The sequence below is a fragment of the Nycticebus coucang genome, chromosome 6 (assembly GCF_027406575.1).
Source record: "Nycticebus coucang isolate mNycCou1 chromosome 6, mNycCou1.pri, whole genome shotgun sequence".
Taxonomy (NCBI): Eukaryota; Metazoa; Chordata; class Mammalia; order Primates; family Lorisidae; genus Nycticebus; species Nycticebus coucang.
This window is the reverse complement of record NC_069785.1, coordinates 68,252,002-68,275,439: the sequence shown is the minus strand read 5'-3', so window position 1 is coordinate 68,275,439 and position 23,438 is coordinate 68,252,002. Positions and strand designations below refer to the sequence as shown.

General features: G+C 35.3%; 1 protein-coding gene across 6 annotated transcripts in view; it reads left to right on the top strand.

Annotated features, from left to right (window-relative positions):
• DENND4A (DENN domain containing 4A) overlaps window positions 1-23,438 on the top strand; it is a 170,854-nt gene that overhangs the window by 120,060 nt on the left and 27,356 nt on the right. For 3 of the 6 annotated variants that reach the window (XM_053593947.1, XM_053593945.1, XM_053593944.1), the window contains 8 exons: window positions 2,702-2,837; window positions 3,195-3,407; window positions 3,491-3,619; window positions 3,752-3,893; window positions 4,286-4,417; window positions 7,558-7,674; window positions 8,745-8,873; window positions 15,920-17,019. In XM_053593947.1, the coding sequence (XP_053449922.1) occupies window positions 2,702-2,837; window positions 3,195-3,407; window positions 3,491-3,619; window positions 3,752-3,893; window positions 4,286-4,417; window positions 7,558-7,674; window positions 8,745-8,873; window positions 15,920-17,019 (2,098 nt within the window). The remainder of the gene's footprint in view (window positions 1-2,701; window positions 2,838-3,194; window positions 3,408-3,490; window positions 3,620-3,751; window positions 3,894-4,285; window positions 4,418-7,557; window positions 7,675-8,744; window positions 8,874-15,919; window positions 17,020-23,438) is intronic. The other 3 variants (XM_053593948.1, XM_053593946.1, XM_053593949.1) reach the window with 2 other exon arrangements.

The window sequence follows — 23,438 nt, the reverse complement described above, 5'->3', positions numbered from 1 at the left end:
ATAGCTGGGACTATAGGTGTCCACTGCAGTGGCCAGCTAATTAAAGAATTTCTCTTAATTTTTCTCTTTTCTTTTTTTGGGACTTGGTCTTGCTGTGTTGTCCAGGTTATAATGCAGTGGCGTAATCATTATAATCATAGCTCACTGCAGCCTTAACTCCTGGGCTCAAGAAATTCTCTTGTCTCAGCCTCCTGAGTAACAGGGACTAGGAATACATATAACCAACGCCCCAGTAAACTTCTTCTAGAATTTAAATGTTTAAATTGTTTGTAGAGATGAGGGTCTCACTATAGCCCAGGCTGGTCTCAAATTCCTGGACTCAAGTGATCCTTCCACCTCAGCCTCCCAAAGTGCTGAGATTATAGGGGTGAACCACCGGCTGGCCTCTTCTTTTTGTTTTCTAAAGAAGACCTCATTTCTTTGATCTCTTTTACTTTATACTTCTTAATCATCATTTGGTATGTTTCACTGATATAGTTTTATTTTTCTTTCTATAGTTTGCTTTTAGCTTTTTTGGGGGGGGAGACAGAGTATCATTCTTGCCTCAGGCTAGAGTATGATGGCATCAGCCTAACTCAGAGCTCCCTCAAACTCCTGAGTTTAAGCAATCTTCCTGCCTCAGCCTATTCAGGTCAGCCTACAGATGCCCACCACGACGCCCAGCTAAAATTTCTATTTTTAGTAGAGACAGAATCTTGCTCTTGCTCAGGCTTGTCTCAAACTTCTGAGCTCAAGTGATTCTTCCGTCTCAGCCTCCCCGAGTGCTAGGATTACAGGTGTGAGCCACTGCACCTGGCTTGCTTTTACCTTTTTAATTTAAATTACATTTTTAGATTTAGTCCTTAAACAAGAAAATTGTTTAGCACAAAAATTTTCATTTTTTTAGAGTCGTAAGTCATTTTTTTCTTGAGGTCACCAATAAAATTTTTGGTGTAATCATACCTGTCATTGGAAAAATAACTAAAATGTCCTTAATGAGCACAGAGAGTCTTACTAGTAAGATATAACTCATTCACTTGCATTATCTATGTAAAATGATGAGACTTTTTTGTGCTTCCTTTTTTTTTTTTTAACTAAATCATAGCTTGTGTACATTAATGCAATAATAGGGTACAATGTGCTGGTTTTATATACAATTTGAAATATTTTCATCAAACTAGTTAACATAGCCTTCATAGCATTTTCTTAGTTATTGTGTTAAGACATTTATATTCTACATGTAGTAAGTTTCACATGTACCCTTGTAAGATGCACCGTAGGTGTGGTCCCACCAATTACCCTCTCTCCCCCCATCCTCCCCGCTTCCCTTCCTTCCCCATATTCTAACAAAATGTCTTATTATGTACATACAATGAATTTGTTTGAGATACCACTTTCTTGAATTTCTTTGCTGTTTCCTACTCAGCATTCAGATCATTATTAATATTTTATTCTATAGAATTTGCCTGTAGTACTGAATATTTTACTTTTTTTAAAGTTAGGGTTCTTCTTAATTAAAGTGATATGTCTTTAAAAATATTGTATAATATTCTTAAATAGGTTGAGTATGTTGTTTGGAGTCTCTTCTATTCTTTTTAGTATGTCTCTATCCTAGCTGCTACCTTTTGCTTATTTACTTATTTTAAAAATAAGAACTCACCATGTTTTCAGGCCTGTAGTGCAGTGGCTATTCATAAGGGCAATAATAACACTTACAGTCTCAAACTTCTTGGCCCAAGCAATCCACCTGCCTCAGCCTCCTGAGTAGCTGGGACTACAGGCATGTACTACTCTGCCTGGTCTAGCTGCTACCCTCAAAACTCCCAGAGCACCTTGTTCTAATTAGGTCTGCTTTTTCACAGAGCCACCTTTTCTAATCTTCTTTTTCTCTTCTTAAACCTCCTCAGTTTTCTTTCTCACAGATGAGGCCCTGAACCTGCTAGCTAATCTGATAAACCAATTCATGATAATGTGAGAGTTGGGCCTGCTGGGCTAATGTATTAAACCTAAGGTTATTTGCTTCTTTGTAAGAAGGAGGTTCTACCGTAAATATATTAATACAAAGCAATGGCATTAATGTTCCGTTTGAAAGAATATTGATTTAGTGGGCCCTTTACCAATCGTCATTTTTTTTTTTTTTTTGAGACAGAGTCTCACTATGTTGTCCTTGGTAGAGTGTCGTGGCGTCACAGTTCACAGCAACCTCCAACTGGGCTTAAGCAATTCTCTTGCCTCAGCCTCCCAAGTGTCTGGGACTACAGGCGCTCACCACAACGGCTGGCTATTTTTTGGTTGCAGTTGTCATTTTTGCTTGGCAGGCCCAGGCCGGGCAAGAACCTGCAAGCTTCAGTGTATGTGACCGGCTCCCTACTCACTGAGCTACAGGCACCGAGCCTGAAACAGTCATATTATCTAATATGTTTGTGATACATTTCCATGAATACTAATTTTTAAAAGTTTTCTTGAGACTTTGGAGTTTGGTGTCAAGTTCTGGAAAATTTAAATGTATTTTCATTTTTCTCTGCAAAATATACTTAAGTCTGTATTTGGATATTACATTTCTAAATATTATGGTAAGAAAACCAACATTAGCATGAATTTTTGTTGAGCATATATCACAGTCTGATTAACTGATGGAGAAATAGTTAAAATTAACTCTAGCTTGTAACTGCAGTGATCATTTGTGTATGCTTGGTAACTTATTTTTCCTTCTATAAAACAGCTACAATGGATTTCCAGTTCTCAGGAACAATTTATTTGAGAAACCTGAAGGATTTCTACAAGCACAGAAGAACAAATTACCTTCTAAATCAAGTAGTCCTAGTAGTCCTTCTCCCATGTTCAGAAGAACAAAACAGGTGCTTTGAAAATTTTGCATTCTTCATGTAATCATATTAGAACAAGAAATAAATTGGACACCTACTCTCCCTTAATATACTTTATAAACCTTATACATAGCTTTTACTAGATTATTATGCTGCTACAGCAATCTGAAGATAATCCAACTTCAAGAAATTAACTAGTTCTCTTATCCTAGAACTTTATTTTACATATTATTTAATGCACATTTAAGCAGAGGCTTGAAAATATATTAATTATAGACATATCTGTTATGGAAATATGAAAGAATGTGACTTGTACTTGTTCATCATTTAGCTAAAATAATAATGCCCAAGTATATAAATTTGTTAATAATATCCTTATATTTTTTCTAGGAAATTAAATCAGCCCATAAAATTGCAAAGAGGTATTCTTCCATCCCTCAGATGTGGTCAAGGTGCCTACTGCGTCACTGTTATGGACTGTGGTTTATTTGTCTCCCAGCTTATGTGAAAATATGTTATTCGAAAGTCAGAGCTCTGAAAACAGCATATGATGTGCTTAAAAAAATGCAGTCAAAGAAGATGAAGATGGATCCACCTGATGAGGTAACAATTGTTCTTTAAAGTACATTCTAGATTTATATACATAGACATCTTTGTTTCTGTACACTTTTGAACTTGTGTTTTAGGTGTGCTACCGCATTCTTATGCAGCTCTGTGGACAGTATGATCAGCCAGTGCTTGCAGTTCGAGTGCTTTTTGAAATGCAGAAAGCTGGTATTGACCCCAATGCCATTACTTATGGTTATTATAATAAGGTAAATTACTGTGATTTAATGTAGAAAGAGTATTATTTTTGTCATTATACAATCTTAATTTAATGGAGAAAATAATCTATACAGGGGTTATTTAGGATTTATTTTTACTAATTTATTTTGTTGAATGAATAGGCTGTTTTGGAAAGTACCTGGCCTTCAAGAAGTCGTAGTGGCTGTTTTCTTTGGACAAAAGTAAGAAATGTTGTTTTAGGAGTAGCACAGTTCAAAAGAGCTTTAAAGAAACATGTACACTTATCACAAACAACTCTCTCAGGTAAGGGATTTATATGTTTTACTTTATTCTTCAAAATATAATTGACTAGTTACATTTTGACATTTTTAGAAATTTTAAATAGTTTTAAAATATTGAGTACTTTTTTAGTTTTTATTGCCATTAATCAAATTCAATATTAGAGTGCTCTTCCCATTTAAAAAACACCAGATTTCACTTCCATTCCAGCTGTTAATTTATCACCTTTTAGTAATCTTGTTTTAGTGTACATTAGTAAGTCACAACAGGTTTCTTTGTTATAGTTGTATTTTACTAATTATGTGACAGTTTTCATTTTAAATTTATGTTTATAGATTTTTTGCTTGAGCAAGAAATTAATGTGTATTTTTGGTGTCTCCTTGAGTAGTAAAATGCTGTCAAATTGTGTTCTTAAGCAGATGGCAGTGACCTGGATGCTGTTAGTCATGGCAGCATGGATAGTGGTCATGGGACACACACTGTGGAGCAGGCACCTTTTAATACAGGTTTAATCAAAGTATATGCTACTGATGATAGATCTAGTACAGGTTTGTGTATGCTTACATATACATTTATTATAGTACATTTTTTAAAACTAGATTTGCTAGCATATATTTAAAAAATTTTTATTTTCAGTGATATGTTTAACTCTTGTCACTTTTTAATTTTATGTTAGGTACTTGATTTGATACCGAATTTAATAACTATAGGCAATTTTATTCATTATTTGAATAGAAATAAATTTTCTATTCATGTTTTTTGAATAGAAATAAAAATTTAAGTATTGAAAATCGAATTAACTCTTCATAGCACACAGATCTCTTTACCATATCATTTTCTTAGGGTAAATTCTTTGAAATTGTGAAAATATTAGTGGAGTTTTAAAAAAAATTTATACCTATATATAAGTTAATAGTATTGTACCAATGTTAGTTTTCTGGTTTTGACACTGTACTATGGTATGTAAGATATTATCATTGGGGAAAACCAGGCGAAGAGTACTGAAACTCTCTGTCGCTCTGGGTAGAGTGCTGTGGCATCACAGCTCACAGCAACCTCCAACTCTTGGGCTTAAGCAATTCTCTTGCCTCAGCCTCCTGCCACAATGCCTGGCTATTTTTTAGTTGCAGTTGTCATTGCTGTTTGGCAGGCCCAGGCTGGATTCGAAACCTCCAGCTCTGGTGTATGTGGCTGGCGCCCCAGCTGCTCGAGCCCCAGGCGCTAAGCTAAGATAAAAAGTTTAAATAAAAAAATTTTGAATATATAAAAACCCCAGCATTCTATCACTGAAGATGGCATTAATCTCTTTGAATCGAAGATTTGTATATAACCTTTTTTTAATACAACTGACACGTTTAAAATAAATTACTTGAATAAATCTGTCCTTTTCATTATTACATTTAAAAAATTACATGTGACTTTTGAATATAGTATAAAAGCAAGCTTTTAATGGATAGAAGCCTTACACTAATGAAATATGAAGGTTCCTATCTCTGAAAATAACATTATTTTGGTCTGTCTCCTTTTATGCCTACTTTTAAGGTAATAAATATAAGCTAATTGTATTGAAATGTAATATGAATAGTCATTCTTCCTTGACTGGTTTTATTTTTTGATTATGCAATATGAATTTAATTAGAGTGATAGTAGTTATTCTTTGGACATTCTCTTAAAAATGAAGAAATCTTTTATTATTTTTAACTATGATTTTTTAAAAGGATATATTAAAATAATGCAGAACTCAATAAAACCATGAATTTTATCAAGATTATCTTCAAAATTTTCTATTTGTAGTTTCTTTGGAAGTGGACTAGAAAGTTTGATTAGAAAAAAATGAAAATTCAAGATTGTAACAAAGCTATTAACGTAAATACCTATGCTTAATACATACTTAATATAATTTCTTTCAATAGTGCTTTACCAGCTTATAAAATTTTTCATTTTCATACATAGTCTCATATAACCATAACAATCTTGTTTTCTAGAAATCTGGGAACCTGAGATCCAAACAAAAAGGTTAATTCGGCTTACTTAAAATCACAAGTCTTCTAAGATATAGAACTAGGTTTCAAAACCTTATCTTTTGAGGCTAATCTAGTGAAAACAATTTACTTAAAAAGATACAGACCTAATGTATTACAAGTTAAACAAAACAATATATGAGAAGTTTTTTTTTTTTTTTTTTTTTTTTTGTAGAGACAGAGTCTCACTGTACCACCCTCGGGTAGAGTGCCGTGGCGTCACACTGCTCACAGCAACCTCTAACTCTTGGGCTTACGCGATTCTCTTGCCTCAGCCTCCCGAGCAGCTGGGACTACAGGCGCGCGCCACAACGCCCGGCTATTTTTCTGTTGCAGTTTGGCCGGGGCTGGGTCCAAACCCGCCACCCTTGGCATATGGGGCCGGCGCCCTACTCATTGAGCCACAGGCACCGCCCGAGAAGTTTTCTTATGAGGTGTATCAATTAAGTTCATGAACTCATCCTAGAAAAAATGTTATGTACCTCATTACTGAATATCACTATGGTCACCTTCAAAGTACTCCGCTTGGGAAGTTATGCATAGATGCCAGTGCATAGTCTACTCTACTTTTTCTAGGATAAATTCTCAAACTTAATTGTCAGACCTTGTATGATGACAGCTTTGATGGTCATTCCAGAAAAAAAGCTCCAAAAGTGTTTTGAAAGATGGACTAGGTGCTGGCACTGGTGCATAGCTTCCCAAGCGGTGTACTTTGAAGGTGACCATAGTGATACTCAGCAATGAGGTATGTAGCACTTTTTCTAGGATGAGTTTGCAAGCTTAATTGTCTGACCTCATATATTGATGTAACTATTGCTTTCCTTAATGATAATTTTAACACTAGATTTTTCTCTCATTACATAAATATTTTTTTTTTTTTGTAGAGACAGAGTTTGACTTTATTGCCCTCGGTAGAGTGCTGTGGCGTCACACAGCTCACAGCAACCCCCAACTCCTGGGCTTAGGCGATTCTCCTGCCTCAGCCTCCTGAGCAGCTGGGACTACAGACGCCCGCCACAATGCCCGGCTATTTTTTTGTTGCAGTTTGGCCGGGGCTGGGTTTGAACCTGCCACCCTCGGTATATGGGGCCGGCGCCCTGCTCACTGAGCCACAGGCGCTGCCCTCATTACATATTTTTATACTGGTACAATTTAATAATTATTCAGTTGAATTTTTTGAAGATTAATCACCTATTGATGAATTTTTAAAACCAAAATTTTTGGTAAAATCATTTAGACATTCAGCTCTAGTGATCTGTGCATGAATATTTTGTTATGAATTCCCCAGATATCTCTTTTACATTGCTTAGTTAGAACTCAGACTTTCAGCTAGAAAGGTCATGGATGTGTATAAAAAATAAATAAATAAATAAATGTCTGGTTTATCTGTAACTTTTGGAGCTCACATAGTAGAGTGAGTGTATTTATTAATTACTATTGACTGCAGTGTGGAGCCAAAAGTAAATTGTTTTAAGATTTTTTTTTTTTTTTTGCATTAACGAAGATGGTGGGGGTAGCTAACAAAATAATGCTTTCCTTTGGAAGTTATCTAGAAAAAAATTCTATAAGCATATCCAAACACTAATATGTTACTCCTAATTGCAGTTGTTCTAAGTAAAGAAGTTTATGATAAACAACGGAGGGTTTTTTTTTTTTTTTTTTTCCAGGTGGCCAGTCTGATCTTGGATATAATTCATTATCTAAGGATGAAGTTAAAAGAGGGGATACTTCTACTGAGGACATTCAAGAAGAAAAAGATAAAAAAGGGAGTGATTCTAGTTCCTGTAAGTATTGTTTAAGTTGATATTAAAAATTGTGAACTTAAATTTGTAGAAAATACAAGTGAATTTAAGTATAAAAGTACTAGTTTCACTTTTAATTTTCTCATCATAGCTCTTTTATTCCTCCTATTATAAGTCCTCTCTACCACCTAATACTTCCATACAAATGCTTCATGTATGAAATATGTAGTCTTAGTGGCAAAATACTCTCCAGATCAAATACTATCAGAGTGAAGGCTGTATAACTAATTCCAAAATTGTTTGTAACAGAAATGGTATATTTCTCAGAATGATAGTTTTTTCCTGAGGATTAACAATATTTTTTTATTAAATAATAGCTGTTTGCAATAATAAAATCATGAGGTACAATGTGCTGGTTTTATATACAGTTTGAAATATTTTCATCGAACTATTTAACATAGCCTTCATGGCATTTTCTTAGTTATTGTGTTGAGACATTTATATTCTGATTAACAATATTTTTTTTTTTTTGTAGAGACAGAGTCTCACTTTATGGCCCTCGGTAGAGTGCTGTGTCCTTACACAGCTCACAGCAACCTCCAGCTCCTGGGGCTTAAGCGATCCTCTTGCCTCAGCCTCCCGAGTAGGTGGGACTACAGGTGCCCGCCACAACGCCCGGCTATTTGGTTGCAGTTTGGCCGGGGCCGGGTTTGAACCCGCCACCCTCGGTATATGGGGCCGGCGCCTTACCCACTGAGCCACAGGCGCCGCCTGATTAACAATATTTTTAATTAAAGTTTTTTTTAATGGGGACTTTAACTTATGTTTACCCTCTTTCTTCCTCCACTAAAAACATTCTTTTACAACCAAAGAGGAAATCTAAAATTTGTACATGGACTTCATGCATGGCCATTACTCATTTGATCTCTATTTTGAAACCTCAGATAAGTGAAATCACTTATTTGTGGTTGACAAATAGATACAGAGATGTTCAATAGTTTTTTGTCACCTGTTTTCAGGTAAAAATTTTAGAACTAAAGACTTCATTTTTTTATACCTCTGCAGTATGTCTAGATTTCATTTTATTAACATGTTCACTTTTCTCTTTACAGTATCAGAGAGTGAGAGTGCAAAAGGAAGTGCTGATTGTCTTCCTAAGCTTAATTATCAAAGTTCTTCCAGTATAGTTCGTCTCAATGGTACAAGTAACAGTTCTGATAAAGTATCAGGAGAAAGCACAGGTGAGGTGAATAGTACCCTTCTGTTATATGCTGAATAAATTGTATCTGTACAACTAGTGAATATTAATTTTTTTTTAATTTTTTTTTTTATTGTTGGGGATTCATTGAGGGTACAATAAGCCAGGTTATACTGATTGCAATTGTTAGGTAAAGTCTCTTGCAATCATGTCTTGCCCCCATAAAGTGTGACACACACCAAGGCCCCACCCCCCTCCCTCCGTCCCTCTTTCTGCTTTTCCTCCCCCACCATAACCTTAATTGTCATTAATTGTCCTCATATCAAAATTGAGTACTCTATGCAGCCTTAAAGAAAGATGGAGACTTTACCTCTTTCATGTTTACATGGATGGAGCTGGAACATATTCTTCTTAGTAAAGTATCCCAAGAATGGAAGAAAAAATATCCAATGTACACAGCCCTATTATGAAACTAATTTGGGACTCTCACATGAAAGCTATAACCCAGCTACAACTTAACAATAGGGGGAAGTGGGAAAGGGGGGGTGGGTAGAGGGAGGGGAATCGGTGGGATCACACCTGTGGTGCATATTACAGGGGTATTTGCGAAACTTGGTAAATGTAGAATATAAATGTTTTGGCACAGTAACTGAGATAACGCCGGAAAGGCTATGTTAACCACTGGGATAAAAATATGTCAAATGGTTTATGAAGTGAGTGTATGATGCCCCATAATCATATCATTGTATACACTTATGATTTAATAAAAAAATTAAAAAAAAAAAAAAAAAAAAAAAAAAAACAAAATTGAGTACATAGGATTCATGCTTCTCCATTCTTGTGCTGCTTTACTAAGAATAATGTCTTCCACTTCCATCCAGGTTAATACGAAGGATGTAAAGTCTCCATTTTTTTTAATGGTTGAATAGTATTCCATGTTATACAGATACCACAGCTTGTTAATCCATTCCTGGGTTGGTGGGCATTTAGGCTGTTTCCACATTTGGGTGATTGTAAATTGAGCTGCAGTAAACAGTCTAGTACAAGTGTCCTTATGATAAAAGGATTTTTTTCCTTCTGGGTAGATGCCCAGTAATGGGAGTGCAGGATCAAATGGGAGGTCTAGCTTGAGTGCTTTGAGGTTTCTCCATACTTCCTTCCAGAAAGGTTGTACTAGTTTGCAGTCCCACCAGCAGTGTAAAAGTGTTCCCTTCTCTCCACATCCACACCAGCATCTGCAGTTTTGAGATTTTATGATGTGGGCCTTTCTCACTGGGGTTAGATGATATCTCAGGGTTGTTTTGATTTGCATTTCTCTAATATATAGAGATGATGAACATTTTTTCATGTGTTTGTTAGCCATTTGTCTGTCATCTTTAGAGAAAGTTCTATTCATGTCTCTTGCCCATTGATACATGGGATTGTTGGCTTTTTTCATGTGGATTAATTTGAGTTCTCTATAGATCCTAGTTATCAAGCTTTTGTCTGATTGAAAATATGCAAATATCCTTTCCCATTGTGTAGGTTGTCTCTTTGCTTTGGTTGTTGTCTCCTTAGCTGTACAGAAGCTTTTCAGTTTAATGAAGTCCCATTTGTTTATTTTTGTTGTTGCAATTGCCATGGCAGTCTTCTTCATGAAGTCTTTCCCCAGGCCAACATCTTCCAGTGTTTTTCCTATGCTTTCTTTGAGGATTTTTATTGTTTCATACCTTAAATTTAAGTCATTTATCCATCTCGAATCAATTTTTGTGAGTGGGTAGGTCCAGTTTCAGTCTTTTACATGTAGACATCCAGTTCTCCCAACACCATTTATTGAATAGGGAGTCTTTCCCCCAAGGTATGTTCTTGTTTGGTTTGTCGAAGATTAGGTGGTTGTAAAATGTTAGTTTCATTTCTTGGTTTTCAGTTTGATTCCAAGTGTCTATGTCTCTGTTTTTGTGCCAGTACCATGCTGTCTTGACCACTGTGGCTTTGTAGTACAGACTACAATCAATGTCCACAAGTCAGTAGCCTTTGTATACACCAATAACAGGCAAGATGAGAAGCTAATTAAAGACACAACTCCCTTCACCATAGTTTCAAAGAAAATGAAATACCTAGGAATATACCTAACAAAGGAGGTGAAGGACCTCTATAAAGAAAACTATGAAATCCTCAGAAAGGAAATAGCAGAGGATATTAACAAATGGAAGAACATACCATGCTCATGGATGGGAAGAATCAACATTGTTAAAATGTCTATACTTCCCAAAGCAATCTAACTATTCAATGCCATTCCTATCAAAATACCAACATCGTACTTTCAAGATTTGGAGAAAATGATTCTGCGTTTTGAATATTAATTTTTTTAAAACGTCTTAATTCTTCAAGGTTATTTTAAAAAATATTTTGTGCAGCCTCTCATGGTATGTCTTAGTAACTTGAATGCTATATTTTATAACATAATTTCTTCAAGCTTTTATTATAACAAAGTATAAGAACAGACATCCAACCTATATACTGTCTTTTGGGTGTAGACTGTTGGGACTTTTTGGAAGGGGAAAGCAGGAACAGGAGAGATGTGAGTCTGAGGGTACCAGATACCTAACCAGATTTTAAATGAAGCATTTTGTTTTTGAGTTTTCATATTATTTCAGTTTTTCTAGAGGAAAAAATGATCATCTTTCAGGTAGGGTAGGTAATAATACCTGATTAATTTTTAAGGCTTTATATATATTATTTTATATTTACTAATATAGCAATGCTTATATCAATGAGAGGGAATATCAGTTTCAGATGAGAAAACTAAAGCATAAATGAATGGCAGGCCATATAAATTCTCAATGGTTAAATGAAAAAGTTAGATTAGGATCTGGGAAAATAGCTGACCTCACAAGTTTTCCACCAAACCATTTTTGGGGAAGTTAAATGTACTTAAGATCCATATTTTCTAGTGTAATAATTTGATTACTCAATTTCTTTTGTTGTATTGTTCAATTTTGCAACTTTTGAAGAATTTGTACTGTCAAGGCTAAAATAGCTCTGTCTGCAAACTGGCCATGCTACAATGATGTTTGGATTTATTGCAGTGTAGTTTGCAAATACGCCTCTAGCTATGGTGTAAGCAATAAATTTGCGTCTTCGCAGGTGTAGGCAAATTATGGCTCATATGCTACATTTGGCCTACAGCTTATTTTTGTATTGGTCAAAAAGCCATTAAATGGTTATAAAATAATCAGAAGAAGATTAATATTATGTGACACATGAAAATTATATAAAATTCAAATTTCATGGTTTTTAAATAAAATTTGTTGGAACATACCTGTGCTTGTTTGTGTATAACTGCTATTTTTACAGTACAATATCAAAGTTGAGCAATTGTGACAGAGACCACATCGCTTGCAAAAACTAAAAGATTACTATCTAGCCTTTTATTTAAAAAGTTTGCAGAGCCCTCCAAGCTTACAAGAGAATGTTCAATGACCTTTAAACTTTATTTTTCCTTTCTCTGTTAGCTAATTGTTATAACTTAACCACTTAAAAACTTTCATGTCAGCTCATGCCTGTAATCCTAGTACTCTGGGAAGCCAAGGCCAGAGGTTCACATGAATGTAGGCGTTCATACCAGCCTGAGCAAGAGGGAGACCCTGCCCCTGTTAAAAAAAAAAACAAAAAAAACAAATATATATATTTGTATGTGTGTGTGTGTGTGTGTGTTTTATTAATATCATGGCGTTGCTTAACAGCCATTTAGTCCTTAGTCATTTTCTAATGATAACTCTTAATAACTTACCTTTATTTATCTTTATGTTATTGTTCTTTCATTATTGTCTATTCATGCTTACCTTTCTCTGAAGATCTGCTTTTATGAATTTTTGAATATGATTATAAACCATCCTTGCTCTTGACATTTTGTCAGAGTAGTAAGCATCTGAATGATCATCTGACTTTCCATTTACCTGATATGCTTAGCAAATCAGTTTTATAAAAGTCTGTAATACATTGTTTTGGTGTGAATTAGAGTTATTAGTTTATCCTTGATATTTTGGGTCAAAAACTTTCCATCTGCTAAGTACCAATGGATACACTACTACTACCAAACACCATATATGGGATTTATAGGAATACTTGTTTTTTGATAACTTTTTTCTTTTAATGAATTTAAAGCATTTTTCAGGATTATTTATGTTTTGCAGTATAATATATGAATATTTTATATCATTGGATACACACATACATACACACATTCACACACACACACAATTGACAGCTTCTAGAAGATGTAGAAGTAAAATAAACAAAGATATGTTTTAATGTTTCATTGGACATTGAAATAAAATCATCACCCTGTAGTTCTTTCATGATCGAGAATTTAATGTTTTGATAAACATATATTGAATTATTGAGTGTTCAATCACAGAAAAGTTTAACTCTGTGATGTTTCTCTAAGCTTAATTCTGGATTTAGTATGCTTTTACTTTTTATGTTTAAATATAATATAATACAGATTATTATATATTATATTCCAGGTTGGTCTGTTGGCTGCAGTTACTGCCCAACAGACAGTATTCATTTGGTAAATATCTTTTGAGCTCCTAATTTGTGCTATCATGCCAGGTGCTACTGGAGATATAAGGAACAAAAAATAAACATGATCCCTGCCTTCTTGGGGATAGCAGATAGAAGAGATGGGAAGACATTAATCAAATTATCAAGTAAATATGAAAATACTCTTAAATACTATGAAGAGGGCAATAAGTTTTTATGGGAACATATAATAAACATGTCCTGAGTTTGGCAGACATTGGTCAGGGAAGCTTCCTTGAGAATATGACTTTACAGCTTAGATCTGAAAGATAAATGGGGAATAAATGAGGATCAATGTTGGAAAGGAAGAATTGGAGTGAATTTTAAATAGAGGGGAGCATATATAAAGGGCTATGTGGTAGAAAAGAATATCATGTTCAAAGATCTGAGAAAAGGTTAGCATATCAGTTAGGAATTCTTTTAGCTTTTGGTCTCAGAAAATATGATTAACAGTAGTTTAAACACGTTGAGGTTTATTTTTCTCCAATAGGAAAATCAGAGGTGTAAGCTGTTACTCCATATGTTGGGTGAGGAGCTTAGCATCATTTCTCTTGACTTAACCATGTTTGTAATTTAGCCACTGGCAACTACAGGCATCACTTATCTATTCAAGGCAGAAAGAATGGGAAAGAGGAATGCCAGCTATATCTATTCCTTTTGTTAAAAGAGAAGTTTTTCCAGAAACTTTTAAAACTCACCACCTTAATATCACTGGCCAGAATTATATCATATGTTGTTTTCCTTGTTAATGATATATGGTTATTAAACAATATAGATTGTAGGTTTTATATCCTCTAGGATTGCCTTTTGTCTTTTTCCTGCCACTTGAGGAATAGGTGACAATACTATACCTAGAGTAATACTTTAGAAGAATTTTTCATAATAAGGACAACTAAAGTGATCAGAAATCCACATATCTTCTTTCAGCGTCGTTATTATCTAAGTAATTTGTTTTTTTCTCTTGATTGTCTTTTTTTAATTATTTTTTATTGAATCATAACTTTGTACATTGATGCATTTATGGGGTTCAGGTACTGGCTCAATATGCAATGTGAAATGTTTACATTGAACTAAGTAACACATCCATCACAATTATGCTCATTTCTTAATAGTTTTGAAATTTACCATTACATCATGTACATTAGGTGAGGTCTCCCCAAATACCCACCCCCAAATATCTAAGTAATTTGGTAGAAAGCAGTGACCATGACAGAATACAGGAGGTGCTATTTCACCAGAGCTTAAAGAAAAAGTCATGTGGACAACCTCTTCTAAAAAGTGTAAATGGCAAAACTCAAAAATGAGGCAATTTCAAGGTATATTTTCTAAGAACTATGCATTGTTTTTAGCTTATAGTTAATATTTCTTTTACTTGGAAAGGAGTGAATAAAGTTAATAGTCTTTTTGGGGGAGGAGGGGCGTAGAGAGCTGTGGCATCATAGCTCACAGCAACCTCAAACTCTTGGGCTTGAGCAATCTTTTTCCCTCAGCCTCCCAAGTACTGGACCTCCCACTACAACACCCAGCTAGTTTTTGTATTTTTAGCAGAGATGGGGGTCTTGCTCTTGCTCAGGCTGGTCTCCAATTCCTGAACTCAAGCAATCTGCCCATCTCAGCCTCCCACAATGTTAGGATTACAGGCATGAGTCACCACACCCAGCCTAAAGTTAACAACCTTGTCATATAGATAAATAGACATAGAATATGTTTATTCATCTATCTAGAGAAATATGTTTATTTATCTATTTGAAAAAAAGACAGTAAATAGTATTTTTGAGTAATGTGAAGTAGCCATTCATATTTGTCTGGTATGAATTTGTGATCAATATGTTAAGCAAAGATAAAATTATTTAGACATACTATAGTTACAAGAATTTGGAATTTTTAAAAATAATCTTTATAGGGCAGCACCTGTGGCTCAAGGAGTAGGCACGGGCCCCATGTATTGGAGGTGGCAGGTTCAAACCCAGCCCTGGCCAAAAAAAAACTGCAAAAACAAAAACAAAAAACTTTATTTATAGATACAGTTAACATAGCTGCCTTTTGGTTTGGTGTTTGGATTTTTTTTTTTTCATTTTAATAAGAATGTGACTCAGAATCTCAAGTTTCATCTAACATAGCCACAATTATATAAACAATATTTAATCAATGTAGTGGAATTAATATCAATGTGTTATTATTACACATAAGTATAAATCTTAATTGATAAGTTTTTTAAAGCAACATGTTCTAATGTCTAGGAATTAAACACTTGTAATCTGGTTTTGAATCCCAGTTCTATCACTTAAGGACTAAGTGACTTTGAGCTAGATAATTAATCTCTAATCTCTCTGAATGTCTATTTTTTTCCTCAATCCATAAGGATGTTAGAATGTTTATATATATGTGTCAAATAACAGACACTCATTAGTTGGAACTTACTGGGTGTCTACTATTATCATTTTCATTACTGGGATTTTAAATATTTAAGATGCCTTATATTTGCACATTTTCATGGCTAAAAACACTTTTCTTGTTTTTCAGAAAGCACACCTGAGCTGCTTTTAATATCATCCCTTGAGGATACAGATGAAACAGGAAACATTCAAAATAGATGCTTCAGGAAAAGACATAAAAGTGACAATGAACCTAATTTGCAGCAGCAAGTGGTTTGGGGAAATAGAAACAGTAATCTTAGTGGAGGGGTACTGATGGGATTTATGCTCAATAGAATTAACCAGGAAGCAACTCCTGGAGATATAGTTGAAAAATTAGGAGCTGATGCAAAAATTCTTTCAAATGTTATTTCAAAAAGCACAAGACCAAACAGTCTTGATATTGGGAAGCCACCTTTGAGATCAAAAAGAGACAGTCTAGAAAAGGAATCTAGTGATGATGATACACCTTTTGATGGTTCTAACTGTTTGGCAGATAAAGTGGATTCTCCTGTTATTTTTGACTTAGAAGACTTAGACAGTGAAGCAGGTGGATCAAAAGCAGGATATTCTGCTACACAAAATCCCAAGAGGGTTCAACGTATAAACAGCAGCTTTTCAGTAAAACCTTTTGAAAAAACAGACATTGTAACAGGATTTGATCCTCTCTCTCTTTTGGTTGCTGAGACTGAACAGCAGCAAAAAGAAGAAGAAGAGGAAGATGAAGATGAGAGTAAAAGCATTTCAACACCATCTGCTAGGCGTGATTTAGCTGAAGAAATTGTGATGTATATGAATAACATGAGCAGTCCTTTGACAAGTCGTACACCAAGCATTGATTTACAGCGGGCTTGTGATGATAAATTAACCAGCAAGAAAAGTCCAGTATTAGTCAAGGCATGCAGAAGATCTAGCCTGCCTCCTAATTCTCCTAAGCCAATGAGACTTACCAAATCTAAGAGTTACACGAAAAGTGAGGAGAAACCAAGGGACAGACTTTGGTCTTCTCCAGCCTTCTCACCTACTTGCCCATTTAGGGAAGAATCTCAAGATACATTAACCCACCCATCACCTTCATTTAACTTAGATACCCTATTAGTACCTAAACTAGATGTTCTAAGGAACAGTGTGTTCACTGCTGGAAAAGGAGTTGCAGAGAAAGCAAGCAAATGGTATTCAAGATTCACCATGTATACCACATCATCTAAGGTAAGTTTTCTTAGCATTTGTTTGTTTGTTTGTTTTTTTGTAGAGACAGAGTCTCACTTTATGGCCCTCGGTAGAGTGCCGTGGCCTCACACAGCTCACAGCAACCTCCAACTCCTGGGCTTAAGCGATTCTCTTGCCTCAGCCTCCCGAGTAGCTGGGACTACAGGCACCCGCCACAATGCCCAGCTATTTTTTGGTTGCAGTTTGGCCGGGGCCGGGTTTGAACCCGCCACCCTCGGTATATGGGGCTGGCGCCTTACCGACTGAGCCACAGGCGCCGCCCTTCTTAGCATTTGTTACTTTTATTTACATATTCCTCTCACACACCAAAGCCCCTTACTTGTTTTACCCATTCTTAAGCATAGCTTTATTTAAAAAGAAGTCCTTATGGGATGCATAAGGTTTGCATTAGAATTTTAACTGGAGTAATAACTTCAAAAGAAAAGAAAATTTACTAAGGTTATGTTTATAGTTCAGTTTTGAAAGAGTGATTTGTAGTTGGAGTAAGAATTAGCATTATGTGAAAGTATTCTGAATTTCAGTATTTCCATCAAAATTTGGGGGTTTTTTTTCCCAGAGTATCCAGTATGCCTTCAAAAATTACCAGCCAGGAATATGATTTCTCCTTCTGGTTAGGATGGAGTAGCTTATAATAGACCTACATACTTTCCTTTCTTTCTTTTTTTTTTTTTTTAAGTTTTTGGCTGGGGCTGTGTTTGAACCCACCACCTCCAGCATATGGGGCCAGCACCCTACTCCGTTGAGCCACAGGTGCCACCCTAGACCTACATACTTTCCAGTAGCAAAAAGCTAGATGACATATATAAAGTGTCTGTTTGAAGTCACTAGAAAACTGTTAAAGCAACTAGAAAGCAGAATAGCAGGATTCTAGAGAGAGGAGAATTGCAGAGTTCTTTAGCTACTTTCTCTCTGAAGGGATTTGTTAATTGTGAGCATAGAGCATTAGGTTGCAAATTGAGGCATTCCCTTATTATAGTTTTTGGGACCTTGTGGGTAGAGAGACAAAATTGGAGACTTAAGGGGCCTAAAGTACACATATTTTTTCTTTTAAGACATTTTTCAAGTACTGAAACTGCTTGAGACAGGTAAGTAGAACATCTCTGAAAAATAGAATTCTCAGCTAGGATTGCAGTTTCATGGTACTGGGATCATAATAGTTAGAGTTCATGAGTTGCCAATGGGAAGAGCTTTGGTGGAAATATCAGGCCCTCAGTTGGAAATCCCACAGAGCTATGCTTTAGGAGCATTGGCAATCCAGAAATAGCCTGTGCCTGACCACAATTGCAAGATAGATTTGACTCAGCTCAGTCTGTGATTAGGTTAAATTAATTAACTTTCACTGTATAAGCAAATAATGAACCCTTTGTGAAGCAGTAAAACATCTTTTTGAGACCAGAATACTAATAATGGAAAAATTAGCTGGATATGGTGGTGCATACTTGTAGTATGCACCTCAATTTGGGAGACTGAGGCAAGAAGATCACTTGAGCCCAAGAATTTAAGGTTGCCTTGAGATGACACCATGGCATTCTATCTGTGGTGACAGTGAGACTCTGTCTCAAAAAAAAAAAAAGTCATCTGGAATCCTTACAATGTTTTATGTATAGCATCTGTCATTTGATAAAAAATAGTTATGCGAACCCACAGGAACATAACTACAACAGAAGAAAAACAGATAATAGAAACAGACCTCAGGTGGTCCAGATATTTGAATTAGCAAGGGACTTTGAAATAATGATTATATGTTCAAGAAAATACAGGAAAAGATATTTAGAAAATAGCTGCAAAGATGGAAAATTTCACCAGGTAATTGGAATTCATTAAAAATTCCGTGAGGTAAATTTTAGAACTGAAAAATATGTGAAATTAAGAATGCAGTAGTGAAATTTAGCAGCAGATACAACACAAAAGTTAGTAAACTAGACGGAAAGTCAGTAGAATATATCTATACTATACAGTAGAGTATATCTATACTGAAGCACAGACAGAAACAAAGATAACTACAGGAAAGAGTATGGAGATGAGTGAAAATGCTGATCATTCATACAATTGAGTTCTGAAAAAGAGAATGGGCTTACAAGTACTACTTAAAAAGCTAATTGCCAGGCAGTGCCTGTGGCTCAAGGAGTAGGGTGCTGGCCCCATATATCAGAGGTGGTGAGTTGAAAACCAGCCCCTGCAAAAAAAAAAAAAAAAAAAGCTAATTGCCAAGAATTTTACCAAAGCGATTAAAGATGTCCACCCACATATTTAACAAGTTCTGCAAATGTCAAGCAGAAAAAAAAAAAAAAAGGAAAACTATACTTAGTCATCTAATATTAAGATACATGAAAATGAAATATTAACACAAAGCAAATATTTTGAGCCATAGAAAAGAGATACATTACCTTCAAAGAAGCAATAATGAGAAACTATCAGTGGTGCTCTGAACAAAAACTGGAAAGAAGACACTGGAGAGATGTCTTTAAAGTATTGAAAGTTCTATACCCAGCAAAAATATTCTTTAAAACTTAGGCTAGTTCTCTTAGAACTAAAGAATTCTAGTTCTACTCTAGCAGTATAAAATCACTAACACCTATCCTTCCTACTAATTACAGCTTAAAAAGACAAAATACAAAAACAATTATCTAAGGATTCTGAAAAATTAACAAAAGCAGGCAGATGGTGGGAAAGGGACCCACACAGAGATGAGTTGACCATTTTCTTTTCTTATGCCTCTTTGCCCCAAGGGCAGTCACATCTGGCAGCTAAAACTTTAAGAGAAGCCCCATATTTTCCTACATGGAAGAACCAGGGAACGGGGCCTCTGTGGAATAGAGAGTTTGAGGGAAATCCTACTCAAGTCTTAGCTTAACCCTTGAACTATGCATACATGAAATAGATGCAGACCAGCATAGAAAAGGCTTAGAATATGGAACTAAAAGTTAAGCCACTGCCTCTAGAAAGTAAAACATAAATTACAGTCTGAACATAACTCAATTGGTTGCCTGCTAAAACAAAAGCATCAACATTCTCTAAAAGATTATATAACAGTACCCAGGCTATCCAACATAATATTCACAATGTCCAAGATAAAATCAAAAAATTACTTGATGTAAAGAACCAGGAAATTTGACCAGTTCTCAAGGGAAAAACAACCCCAAGATAACTCAGATGTTGGAAGTAGCAGACCAAAACTTTAAAGCAGTTACTACGACTAGATTCCATGAGGTAAAGAAAAACACATTTGAAATAAATCGAAAAAAAGCAATTTGTAGCCAGAAATAGAAAATACTAAAAAACAAATTGTATAACTAAAAACCATAATACCCAAAATAAACTCATTGGATGGGTTCAATAACAGAATGGAGGTAATAGTACACTTGTCAGTCAGTGAACTTAAAGATTAACTAATACAAATGGATCCAATTAGCAGAACAGAAAAAAATTATATAAAAATGAACAGTGCCTCAGGGACTAGTGGGACTAGTAATCCTGTAAGTCAGAAAATATAAATAACATATGTATAATTGGAGTTCTAGAAGAATTAGAGAAAGATTGTGGCAAAAAAGAAATTTAAAGAAATAATAGGTGAAACTTCTGAAATTGAGGAAAAGATTTACAGATAGACTCAACAAACTAGACAGGATCAGATTAAAGAAAACCATATTTTCTTTAATTTGCATACATCATAAGCAAACTACTGAAAGTCAAAGATATCCACTCGCTAATAAGAAAATGATGGCTGAAAAATCTTGAAATGACATCTATGAAAAATTATACATTATCTACAGAGAAATACCATAATCAGTGGAGGGAAGCATTCAGTGGAACAGTATCTTTAATGTGCTGAAAGAAAAGACCTGTCAACCCAGAATTCTATGTCCAGTGAGAATATTCTTTAGGGGTGAAGGTGAAATGCAGACATTTTCAGATAAAGGAAAAGGACTCATTGACACTTACATACTTGCTCTACAAGATAAGCTAAAGAAAGTTCTTCAGACTGAAGAAAAATGATACCAGAGATAAACCTGAATCTTTAGGAATGAAGGAAGAGTGAAATAAATGGTAAATAGCAGGTTAATATAAGAGTACTTTTTCTGGGAGGCTGAGGTGGGAGGATTGCTAGAGCTCAGGAATTTGAGAACTATCTGAGCAAGATTGACACCCTACGTCTGCCAAAACTAAAAAAAATTCATTAGGGTCCAAGTGCAGTGGTTCACACCTGTAATCCTAGTAGTCTGGAAGGCTAACATGGGTGGATCACTTGAGTTCAGGAGTTTGAGACCAGCCTGAGCAAGAGTAAGACATCGTCTCTACTAAAAATAGAAAAATTGGCAGGTGCCTGCAGTCCAAGCCACTTTGGAAGCTGAAGCATGAGGATTGCTTGAGCTCAAGAGTTTGAGGTTGATGTGAGCTATGATGACTCCAAGGCACTCTACCTAGGGCAACAGAAAGTCTTGTCTCAAAAGAAAAGAAAAAAAAATGGGTGTTGTGGCACAAGCCTGTAGTCCTAGCTTCTCAGGACACTGAGGCAGGATTGCTTGAGCCCAAGAGTTGGAGGTTGCATTAAGCTTTTTGGAAGATATAGTTGCTATACCCTTATAACAATCAACCAGGTGTGGTGGAACAAACCTATAGTCCCAGCTACTCAGGAGGCTGATGTGGAAGGATTGCTTGAATCTAGGAGTTTGAGGCCAGCCTGGGCAATATAGTGAGGCCTTGTCATTAGAAAACAAGAAACCCATAATGATAAAAGATAATTCATCAGGAAGACACAGGAATTATCCCTGTGTATGCACTAAATCATAGAGCCTCAAAACATTGACACAATAATTGATGGAATTAAAGGGAGTTCTGAAATCTTTAAGTAGATTTTAACACCATCTCTCATCATTTGATAGAACAGCTAACAAAAATTGGTCAAGAAAGATCTGAACAACACAATCAGCTACCTTGATCTAATTGACGTTTACAGAATATACATTCAACAGCTGCAGAATGCCCATTGTTTTCAGGAGTAATGTACGGTATATGTGTAGTCATCAAGATAAACTATGTTTGGTTGTAAATAAACCTCATTAAATTGAAAAGGCTAGAGAAGTGCATTTTAAGAATTATAAAACATTGCTGAGGGATTTTAAAGGAAATTTAAATGGGAGACATTTCATGTTTGTTGAATCAAAGACTCAGTATTGTTAAGATGGAGTCTTTCCCAAATTGATGTGTAATTCGACACAATCCCTGTCAAAATTCCAGCAGGGTTTTATAGAAATTGAGAAGCTGATTCTAAAATTCATAATGGGGGTGGCACCTGTGGCTCAAGGAGTAGGGCGCCGGTCCCATATGCCAAAGGTGGCGGGTTCAAACCCAGCCCCAGCCAAAAACCACAAAAAAATTAAAATTCATATGGAAAATAAAGGGATCCAGAATAGCCAAAATAATTTTGAAAAAGAAAAAATGAAGTTGGAGGACTCACACTTTCTAATTTCAAAACTCACTATAAAGCTACATCTATTAAGACATTATGGTACTGGTATAAGCATAGATCAGTAAATCAAAGAATAAAATTGAAGGGGTGGCGCCTGTGGCTCAAGGAGTGGGGCGCCAATCCCATATGCCGGAGGTGGCGGGTTCAAACCCAGCCCAGCCCCGGCCAAAAAAAACACACACACACACAAAAAAAACCATCCCATGTTCAAGACATGGCTCTTAAATAAAAAAAAAAAAATTAAAAAAAAAAGAATAAAATTGAAATGGCAGAAATAAACCCTTATATTTATGGTCATTTGAGTTTCAACACAGATGCCAAGGCAATTTAATGGAGAGTCTCCTGTATCCACAAGTTCTGCATCCATGAATTCAACCAACCATGGATTGAAAATATTTTTTTAAAAGTGCAATTATAATACAAATAGAGTAATATAATATAACAACTATTTACATTTGTATTAGTTATAAATAATAAAGAAATGATTTAAAGTCTACAGGAGATACAACTATTATGTAAGCATAATAATTTTTAAAGAAATATATGAAAGGACATGTGTAAGTTATATGTAAATATTACACCATTTGATATAAGGGGTCTTGAGCATCCTAGGGTTTTGGTAACCATAGGACATTCTAGAACCAATCCCCAGGATACTGAGGGATGACTTTACATGAACTTTACACACTCAACTTACGCACAGAAATTAACTCCAAATGGAACAGGTGCCGAAAATGTAGGAGCTAACAGTATAAAACTTTTGGAAGAAAATATAGGAAGAAAAACTTCAAGACCTTGAGTTAAGCAAAGAATTCTGAGGTGTGATATCAAAAACATAATATATAAAAATAAAAATTGACAAATTGGAACATTATCAAAATTCAGAACTTTTAGCTCCGAAATATCAGAAAATGAAAATCAAGCCACA